At 46.9% G+C, this 10,303-nt stretch overlaps 1 protein-coding gene across 2 annotated transcripts; it reads right to left on the reverse strand.

Annotated features, from left to right (window-relative positions):
• Window positions 1-3,920: 3,920 nt before the first annotated feature.
• PIMREG (PICALM interacting mitotic regulator) lies at window positions 3,921-9,594 on the reverse strand. Of its 2 annotated transcripts, XM_077311947.1 has the most exons (6): window positions 9,438-9,594; window positions 7,689-8,012; window positions 6,826-7,139; window positions 6,098-6,193; window positions 5,537-5,583; window positions 3,921-4,319 (listed from the first exon to the last, which is right to left on the reverse strand). In XM_077311947.1, the coding sequence occupies exons 2-5, from the start codon at window positions 7,968-7,970 to the stop codon at window positions 5,553-5,555; spliced, it is 723 nt and encodes a 240-aa protein (XP_077168062.1). In that variant the 5' UTR covers window positions 7,971-8,012; window positions 9,438-9,594; the 3' UTR covers window positions 3,921-4,319; window positions 5,537-5,552. The 2 variants fall into 2 exon arrangements, with proteins under 2 accessions (XP_077168062.1, XP_077168061.1); XM_077311946.1 differs by lacking the exon at window positions 5,537-5,583.
• Window positions 9,595-10,303: the final 709 nt, after the last annotated feature.

A 10,303-nucleotide genomic window follows, 5' to 3' on the forward strand; every position in this document is an offset into this window, starting at 1 on the left:
GTACTTTAACAAACACCTTTCCGTATCTGTGTGGAGAAAAGCGTATATTCTCGTTTAATTTGTTTTTTATTGCTTTGGAACCGAGTGAAACAAAGCCTGTCAACTGCATCATAAGGAAAAAGGAAACAGTTGGTGTTATGATATGCCGCTGACACAATTTTTCTTTCCCATAGCCAAAACTGGCCAGTGTAACAGGTAGCCGCTTGAGGAAGTTTTTTTTTGGGGGGGGGATATTTACTGAGCATCAATTACTGTAAGATGGATGGCATAAAGCTATAAAGCAGCCTCTCTTCCCTGACACAAACCCACACGACCTTGAACTGACTTTTAAAAATTGCTGTCAGAATATTGGCATTTCTGTGAAAACTACAGAGGAAGCTGCTCCGGCCTGTTTCTTCCCCACTTCCTGCTGCTGCAGCTGAGGTGAATTTTCATACCTCCATCTAGGGGCTGGCCTGAATGTTTTGTTGGTGGTGGTGCTGTCCCGTCACAGCTGCCTTCTGGCAATCTCCTGGGGTTTTCAAGTCAAGACACGTTCTGAGGTGGTTTTCCTTTGGCTCTGTGCCGCAAAGCTACTCTTTCACGGTGGTCTCTCATCCAAACACTAACGAGGGCCCATTCTGCACACATTGGATAATGCACTTTCAATGTGCTTTTGCAGCTGGGTTTTCCAGTGCAGAACAGGATAATCTACTTATAAAGTGCATTATCCAACGTGTGCATAATGAGCCCAGGACTGACCCTGCTTAGCTTTCGAGATCTGATGAGACCCAGCATCTTAGCGGTATTTAACATCGGCTCATCTTCCCACAACCCACACTTTGTGTTTTACAGTAGGCTTTCCCAACCAGGATAACCCAACAAAACTCCTTAGCTCTAAGAGAGGAGGATATAATTCCTTTACACAATGCACAAAGAAATATTCTTCGATTCCATCCGATGTGGGGTTAGTCCCTTGTTTAGATGCCAGGTGTCCCCAGCATAACATCCAACTGGACTCTTTTCTTGGTGCCCCCCCCCCCCCAGTATTTTTAGAAAGTAGTCAGGGCAAGGTGTGGCTTTTGCCCAGCAAGGTTTCTGATTGGCCATTGGAGATTTGATGGTCTGTGTAGGTTTTGGTGGTGGCTGCCATCAAAACACTGGGATCTTCATTGTATGACTGAAAGTGAACGGTGGCTGCCACTTTACAGTCGGCTCCACCTCCTGCAGCAGCCTTCTTGCGGTGGCCATTTTGTGGTTGTCCTCACTACACAGCAACAGAACTCTAAAGGTGACCACAAGCTCCATAAAGGTTGGGAATCCCTGGATTTGTCAAACGGAAGGAGAGTTGGGTTTTATCTGCTGATTTTCTCTACCAGAAGGAATCTCAATGAGGCTTCAACAGAATGTTAGAAGAAGAAGAGTTGGTTCTTATATGCCGCTTTTCTCTACCCGAAGGAGTCTCAAAGCAGCTTACCTTCCCTTTCCCCACAACAGACACCCTGTGAGGTGGGTGAGGCTGAGAGAGCCCTGATATCACTGCTCAGTCAGAACAGCTTTATCAGCGCCGTGGCGAGCCCAAGGTCACCCAGCTGGCTGCATGTAGGGGAGTACAGAATCAAACTCGGCTTGCTAGATTAGAAGTCCGCACACCTAACCACTACACCAAATGGACTCTGAAAACATGGAATTGGAAATGAGAATACGGAATTAGAAATGAGAACATGGGAGGAATGCCCACCACCTTTGCAGTCACCTGCGGGTAACAGCTGCCCTCTTTCTCCTGTGCAAATATTGGCCCTTGGTGTTGTTTTGTATTGAGAAGCAGGGGGCTAGTGCCTCCATGACAGAACATCTGCTTGGCCCGCAGAGGGTTACAGGTTCAATCCCTGGAATCCCCAGTAATGAGAATCATTTGCTAGGTGATGTGGAAGACCTTGGCCAGTTTGGTGTAGTGGTTAGGAGTGCGGACTTGTAATCTGGCATGCCAGGTTCGATTCTGCACTCCCCCACATGCAACCAGCTGGGTGACCTTGGGCTCGCCACGGCACTGATAAAACTGTTCTGACCGGGCAGTGATATCAGTGCTCTCTCAGCCTCACCCACCCCACAGGGTGTCTGTTGTGGGGGGAGGAATGGGAAGGCGACTGTAAGCCGCTTTGAGCCTCCTTCGGGTAGGGAAAAGCGGCATATAAGAACCAACTCTTCTTCTTCTTCTTCTTCTTGGCCGGAGACCCTGGAGAGCCATTGCTAGCCTGAATAGACAATAGACAGACCCAATCAGGAAACATCATCTGTATCTACAAGGAAGAACCCGGGCCTCACACACAGCCAAAAACAACAGCGGAATCGACAGGACATCAGCATGGAAGAATGCGTAAGGGGAGTGCCTAGTCAATCATTTATGCTGTGCGCACTTGATTGGGACATGAGAAAGGTGTCTTCCGAGAAGGGCATGATTGAGCAGGGGGAGAGCACAGAGAGGAGCACCCATCACTCCCAAGCAAGGCCAGATAACAAGATTTTGAAAGCGGATTTATTTTCATCTTCCTCCCCAGCTGGTTTGTTTTTAAATATCTCCTTCTCCTGAGCCTTGAGTCACCTAACTCTTCGGAAGTATATATTCCTGTTTAAAGCAATCTCTTTGGCCCAATAAACTGATTTAAGAAATACTTTGTGTTGATGGTGTCCCTCTTTTAAAATAAATTACTTTCAGCGTTGACGATTTCCTTCTTTAAAAACTTTCAGTGCGGAAGATTCCCTTCTCTTTAAAAAAACTCAGTGTCAATTATTTCCTGCTCTCTCTCACGGCCCTTTCCCCAAGCATAATCCCTTTGGGTTAGCGTCCCTGGTCTTATTTTGAAATAAGGGCAATAACTGAAATCGTGGAGTTTAATCTTTTCTTTCCAACTTTTCTATATCCTTTTTATGGCTGTCATTTTACGTTTAATTTTGGCAGAACTCACTGAGGTTTAAGGATAAAGCTTGGGGATTAATTTGAAGGGAGTTAAGGAAAGCACGTTGGCAGAAGTATTTTCGTAAAAATCTGTGCTTTGCTGAACTAGAAGATAACGGTAAGACGCAAACCCAGTAGCTTCCCTGTTATTTTCTTTTTAAAAAGGACAGAAAGAAAGCAGCTTGGATGGTAGGAGGCTCTGCGTACGAAGGCAAACCATCTCTACTTCCCGAGGTTGCTATTAGCTGCCACTTGATTGGACATATATAGGCATTATAGAGATTAATGTATAATTCTTGGATGTTTAAGGCTAAAGGCTAGAGTGAGGGGCTGCAACCTTTTCGAATCTGTGGGCACCTCTGTAATTTTAACACAAAGCACTGGGTGCATCTGTAAAATGTTCACCATGGAAGGTGGATCCCCACGACACACACACAGAAGAAACCCAAACACAGGGGACAGGAAAACCACCCAATATTGTTTTAATCTGCACAAGCCAATGAGATCTAGGCTTGGGGATTGGGCTTGATGACCTTGGAGGTAGCTTCCAGCTCTAGAATTCTATGACTTCAATGGCTAATCAGAAGCCCTTCTGACCCCTCATGTCTTAAAAACACTTAGTTAAGTCAGGGATTCCCAGCAGGGTTCCTTGAGAGCTCCCAGCATTTCCTGCATTTCCTGCCTTCATGGACTTTACCCACAAGCCATTCCCAGCATTGCCATGAAAGCGGGGAGCCACCCACGTCCCATGATCTGCGGATGGCATTCTTCTGGCCCTGGCTGAGGTCAAGCGGACTTCCTTGGGATGAGGAAGTCTGGATGAGAAAGGCTTTTGGATCAGAGAAGATACTTTCCCCCAGGCTGGGTCTCCATCTGTTCACGTACACACAACTACTTTTTTTTTTTTGCAGTTAGCGCATTTATCCGCAACATAATTTGGCCTTTCGTGAAGGATCTGAGTTGATCTGAGCAAGTAAACGCCTACTTTTTCTCATTTCATATATTTTTAATAAATGTATTATAATAGTGTTTACACAGGGTTATGGCATAATGATTTATATATAACATATGCAGCAGGTAAAATAAAAAAAGTTAGCTTATTGCAGCATGAGCTTATGCCGAGTCAAGACAGTTAAACATGAATAGAAAAGAGCCTTCATACACGTACACACAGACACACAGACACACACACACACACAAGTCCATCCTTCACATGTTCCCAGGTTAGTAGTTTTTCCAGCGGGTTTCAGCCCATCTGCTGAGCACTCGCTGCAGTCTCAGCGCACGTTTCTGGAGCGACGGACGGGCGCAACGCGGAGACCGCAAATGCGCAGCCTGCACGTTCTGCGCCATGATGCGGCAATAGTTGGCGATCGCTTGATCTCTGTAGGTGGGAAGAACAAAGGTCGAAAGGATCATTGGCAGAAGGGGAAGGACTGCAGGATGAGAAGGTACCTGCTTGCTCACCTGCCAGCCCATTTCAGAGCCGGAAAAAGACTCCCAAAGTGGCGTTAGATTTAAGAACCAGGAAGCCTTTCGGAATAGCGGGTAAGCATGCCTAATAGGATGTCAAATATTGATTTGTAGAGCACCTTCAAGTGTATTAAGACAATGTCGTCCTGTCCTCCCGGTAAATAAAATGTGTGGGGAGGGACGGACACCAATGCTGAGCCTCAATATGAGTTTGGTAAAGTAAACAGATGACAGGGAAAGGAGGTTGTTGTCCGATGCCCAGGAATTATCAACATTTCTGGGGATTTGTGTTTTACCTACATGTGGACAAAGATGAAACTGAGATATCAACCAGGACGTCTTCACTAAAAATCCCCTCCAAAGTGAACAAATGAGAATACTTCAGCCAGTGGCTGCTTCATGCAAGGCCCTAACCCACGGCAAAGTCAAGGCATGTTCATCAACATTCAAACTGCTCGAGTCAAAGGCTGCCAAGTTAAAATGTTAAGTATAGAATTCCCTCTTTATTTCAAGGGCATTCAGGTGTATTTTAGCCCACCAGGGGCATGTGTTTAGAAGAACCGTGTAGGGGAGAAAAAAAACAATATTAGGCAAGGCATCGAATTACCATTCCTCTCATGCTTTACAATCCAAGTTAGTTTAGTTACTGTGTTGGGGAGTGAAGTTAGTAGGTAGATTTGGGGCATCAATTAGAAAAACAGCTGTTTCCTGAGATCAGGGGACTTTCAAGTGACTTTCCCTGGAACTCAAGCCTATCAAATTTCCTCATGACAGTTACACTTCTGGCTTTCTACAGCGTATATTGGAGGGCCTGAAAAATATGTCCCAGAATTATTTGCATCGCCTAATGATTCTCTAGCAAATAGCTTCAAGGCAAACGTTTGAAAGCCACTAGCATACACCAAGGGCAAAGTACAGTCCAACCAAATGGAGATCAACAAATCCACAAGAATTATTTATGGTTACGAATGCCACAGAAAACTAAGTAGAAATGGGACAGAGAGAATTTAAATTCCTTAGGGAGGTCTCCTGTTAATAAACAGCGGTTTTTCTCCAAGCAGTCAACATATATGTATGTATGTGTGTGTGTTAGATTATTCAAGCACGTAAAACAGAACGACATTTTACCTGGATGGTTTTCTCTTCAGTTACAAATGAGAGAGATTGTCATGTCACTAGTAGATGGAAGGAATAAGGAGGTGTAAAAGGGAACAATTGGGAGAAGTTAACTGCCTAAGTGGGTCGCCGTACTTTGCCAGCAACTAATTTGGAAACCCTCGAATCAGATCACAAATGCCACGTAACATACGACGGAACCACAAACATTCTGTTCGCGACAAACGTAACAGGAAGGGTCTGAGATCCAAGCGACAGCAATTTTGGAGCCAGAAAAAAAGCAGGCTTCACTGAAGCACAGGACGACTGCTTCCGTCTCCACAGGATCAAGGCCAGGCTGGTAGAAGCCAGAGCAATCATTTGCAAACCCTTCCGGGAGATGCACCCCAGGCCAGCATATAGGCGTTTGTTTGGAGGGCCTTGAACCTCAAGGGCAAAGTGGTCTACAAATGCTTTAGTGCAATCAAAAGCACTTTAATAATTCAGTAACGTCCACCCAGGACAGCAGAGGAACATCCAGGGAAAGGAAGGGAAATTCCTCTTGCCTTCCTCCTAGATTTCAGCATGACTCACCTTTCTTCTTGGGCGATGATATCATTGAAGGCGTGAGAGAGCCGCTTCAGCTTGCGAATGCCCTTGGAGATCAGCTCTAAATCACAGTCAAACTCCCTGGAAGAGAAAGGTGAGGGAGGAGAGCAGGATGAACTGAAAAGCGGCTGTTCTGGACCAGGTCAATGGTCCATCTAGTCCGGGATCCTGTCTCCTTCTATATTCATTCCTCACAACAACATTGTGAAAGAGGCCAAGAGGAGAACAGGATTGGCACAAGGTCTGTGGGGGGTGGCAGATTTGAACCCAGGTCTGTCCAGCCTGATCTCCACCACCCTGGCCTGGAGTCCACCACTCAGCCCAAAGAGTTTTTGCTTGGCAGGCTTCAGAGACCCCATCGTTTCTACCAGAACGTTGCTTCTAGAAATTGAACCCAGAACATTATTTGTCAATAACTCAATGAACACCTCCCTGCAGCAGCTGACCCAACAGCCCTGAACCTCAGAGAGAAAATTTTGACTGGCAGGAATTCCCCAACAGAAAATTCCCAGCTCGGCTACCTAGGACGCTTTAGGGTTGGAAATGTTTTAGCCGGAGAGGCCTGGCACTGAACTTGGAACCCTCTGCAAGCCAAGCAGATGCTGAACCACTAAGCACCTGACTTTCTGCAAGATGCACAAGAGATCCCCCCTCCCCAACACCTTTATTGTAATCCCTTGTCAGTCAACAAGCTCCAGCTATGCCCAACTTACCTTTTGAGGCCGGCACTGACGGGAGAGCCGTACGGACTTCTCAAAGCTGCAGCCCTCCTTGATCTCCGGAGAGGGAGGAGGTCTTCTTTACACCGACGGGAGCCAGATTGAAAGGAAGACCTCTGGTCGGATTCGGGCACCATCTTGGTGCAAGAGGTGGGGGTAGATGCGGCGGCTAGCCTGTTGCTTCTGCGCCGAGGAGTGCGAGGAGAGCTGCGCCGGGTTTTCGCGGGACCCCCATGACCAGTTGCAGAGGCTTTAGCCAAAACAGTCGCCAGAGTCTGTGTGGACTCCTGGCAGCTCTTGTGGAGTTTCTGCAATGGAGGAATGGTCAATACTTGAGGATAACTGCACGTAACATTGTCTAGAGTTCGCCCAATGCTCAAAGCACACTTGCTGAAATTCACACAACAGCCCTGCAAGGTAGATCATTATTTCTAAATTGCAGTGGCGGAGGGGACCACACAGAGGTGGTGAGGGGAATGGCTCGCCTGAGGCCATTTGTGTTGGAGAGGAGATTTGAACAGGAGCCTTGCAGATTGCAAATCTGTCTCAGCTATCAGCTATTTAGGGCCTTGCCCCTATCAATCCACATACATATCAAATTGCCTTATACCAGATCAGACCCTTGATCGATCACCATCGCCCTATTTCCTGCCTCTCCTCCTCCCAGACTGAAGGGGGGGATAGGGGATTCTGAATCACTTTTAGCAAAATCTATGGCTGTTCACCTCTCTCACTTCAATGGGGCTTGTGAAGGAGGTCCTTTGGGGAAATTGCCTCTCTTATGCATCCTGTGGACAGGTAAATCCACAGGAACATATTTATAAAAGAATCACTTTCTCCATACATCATTGCAGTACCTGAGACACGGTCCCAAAGACGTTTTTGGCTGTTCTCGTGAGTGCTCGGAGGTTCTGACTCTTCTCCTTGGCTTCTAAGCTCTCCCACGTTGGGTTCTCGTCGAAATTCATCTCAACCGGCTTCAAGGGCATTCTCTTCCGCAGGGACATCCTCACAGCATTGAGGTTGCGGGAGGACCGCTTCCTAAACCTGTCAGGCACCGGGCTTTCCTCAACATCAACCAGTATTTGGTGGCTCCTCCAACCAACAGTCGACCCCATCGTTTGAAACACAGACGCCATCTCTTCCACGGTCTGGATTCACCGAACAAATTAAAGGAAAGCCTGGAAAACAAACACGCTCAACTAACTATCTTGCACCTTTATCACAATAATTTCAACCCTACTCCCGTCATCCTAACCCGTCACTTGCACAGTAATACCCGGAAAGATATAAAAAGAGACTTTAAAGGTAAAAGGTAAAGGAATCCCCTGTGCAAGCACCGGGTCATGTCTGACCATTGGGGTGACGCTCTCTAGCGTTTTCATGGCAGACTCAATACAGGCTGGTTTGCCAGTGCCTTCCCCAGTCATTACCATTTACCCCCCAAGCAAGCTGGGTCCTCATTTTACCGACCTCGGAAGGATGGAAGGCTGAGTCAACCTTGAGCCGGCTGCTGGGATTGAACTCCCAGCCTCATGGGCAAAGCTTTTAGACGGCTGCCTTACCACTCTGCGCCACAAGAGGCTCAAAGGAGACTTTAGGCGTGAAAATGAAGTTAAAAGAGAGCTTTCAAAAAATGCCAAATACTCTACATGCAGATTCACAGTAAGTGCAGGATAGCCTCACAACATGGCATTTGAGAAACCCTTCCGGGGCTGTTGAGAAAATCTGGTCTAATGGAATGGATTGTGTAGTCGCCAATTACTTCAGAAGCCTCTTTGCATTTTATAAAATAGCATAAATATTTTCATTGAGAAAGAGTCTGGGCATTAGGCATAGGAATATAGGTCAGCCGGCACAGGTCAGTGGCAGAACAATTCACTTTGCATTCCAAAGGTTCTGGATTCAAATTCTGCTTAAATGTTTCCAGCTGTTGGAAACAAGGACGCTCTGGGTTAAACAAATTTTTAAAATATATGAAAACTAATTAACCCTTCCAGGGCCCTCAAGAAACCCTAAGGTTTCACGAAACCCTGCATCCAGCAAAGGTCTTTCTCATCACCTCCATGCTGTTCCTTTTCATTGAAAATACCGGGAACAGAACCTGGGAGTTTTTGCATACAAAACTGCTGCTCTTCCACAGAGCCATGGCCTTGTTCCCGGCTCTCTATGTTGTGGCAGCCAAAACAAAGGACATTTTACCTAGATGGAATTTATTATAATTGAAATGTATCCACATCGCTTCAACACCAGCTGGGTGTAATGCTCAAGAACTGCGGCTTCTAATCTGGAGAGCCGGGTTTGATTTGCCCTTACATACAGCCAGCTGGGTGACCTTGGGCTAGTGATCGTTCTCATAGCTCTCTCAGCCCCACCTACCTAACAGGGGTGTCTGTTGTAGGAAGAGAAAGGAAAGACGCTTGTAAGCTGCTTTGAGACTCCTTCCGGTACTGGAAAGCGGAGTATAAAAACCAACTCTGCTTCTTCATCAACTTTACACTGAATAGGCGCCAATCCTCGTCTCGCTATATTTATATACGAATTATTATTATTATTATTATTAGCATTTTAAAGCCAAGAACTCAGAACCCCACCCCAACACTCACCTACAGCGACTCTTGCAAACCCGCGATTCCAAGCAGGATTCTGCTTTATCCTTTCTTCTTCTTGGGAGAATTCGAATTAGGCGCCGCCTCCTTCCCGCTTTATCCGGATTGGCTGAGGTCTACCGCCTCCCTCCTCCTGATTGGCCAAAGGGATTCCGGTGAGGGAGGAGCGCTCCGCCCGCACTCAAGGGCCTTTGATCTTGACGGTGACGTCAACAGAGAACTAGGGTGGGATTTCTAGGCTCTGCTTGCAGCTCCGCCGTTGACTCTCGGAAACACGACCCATTGAGCAAGAGCGGTGCTTCTGAGCATGTGCAGACGGCGCAAGGGCAAGCTTTCATTTTGCATAGGGTTTGTTGCTCGCCTGGCTTCTCTGTTTATTAATGAGAGGCTGCGGTCCAATGTGAGTTTAGCTGGGACGCAAACCCAGCGGGATGCACTCCGAAGTAAACGCACATTGGTCTGGAAATAAGGAGCAGCAGGGTAGTCAAACTGCGGCCCTCCAATGTCCATGGACTACAATTCCCATGAGCCCCTGCCAGCTGGCAGGGGCTCATGGGAATTGTAGTCCATAGACATCTGGAGGGCCGCAGTTTGACTACCCCTGGTTTAAATTCTACAACCCTGCAAGGTTGCATGTGAAATCCAAACAGTGTTTGGTTAGATCAAAAGCACTCCCCGCTCCCAGCTTATCTGGGGTGTTTGGGGCTTCCGAAATTGAAGGGTGCGACTTCCAGGCCGGCTTTTAAAATGGGATTAGGAAGGAATCAAACCTCAGCACCCAAAACGTGACTCTGCTCCTGATTACTCTGAGCTGGAAGCCAGCTGAACACGCGCCTTTTTATTTGCATATGATTATATAATTT

This window comes from Paroedura picta, chromosome 15 (genome assembly GCF_049243985.1).
Source record: "Paroedura picta isolate Pp20150507F chromosome 15, Ppicta_v3.0, whole genome shotgun sequence".
NCBI lineage: Eukaryota > Metazoa > Chordata > Lepidosauria > Squamata > Gekkonidae > Paroedura > Paroedura picta.

Coding starts and splice junctions, on each gene's coding strand:
- PIMREG (XM_077311946.1), bottom strand. CDS start 7,970: ATGGCGTCTGTGTTTCAAACGATGGGGTCGACTGTTGGTTGGAGGAGC. Junction 7,140..7,688: donor TCTTTGGGACCGTGTCTCAG/GTACTGCAATGA, acceptor CCTCCATTGCAG/AAACTCCACAAGAGCTGCCA. Junction 4,320..6,097: donor ATCATCGCCCAAGAAGAAAG/GTGAGTCATGCT, acceptor TCCCACCTACAG/AGATCAAGCGATCGCCAACT.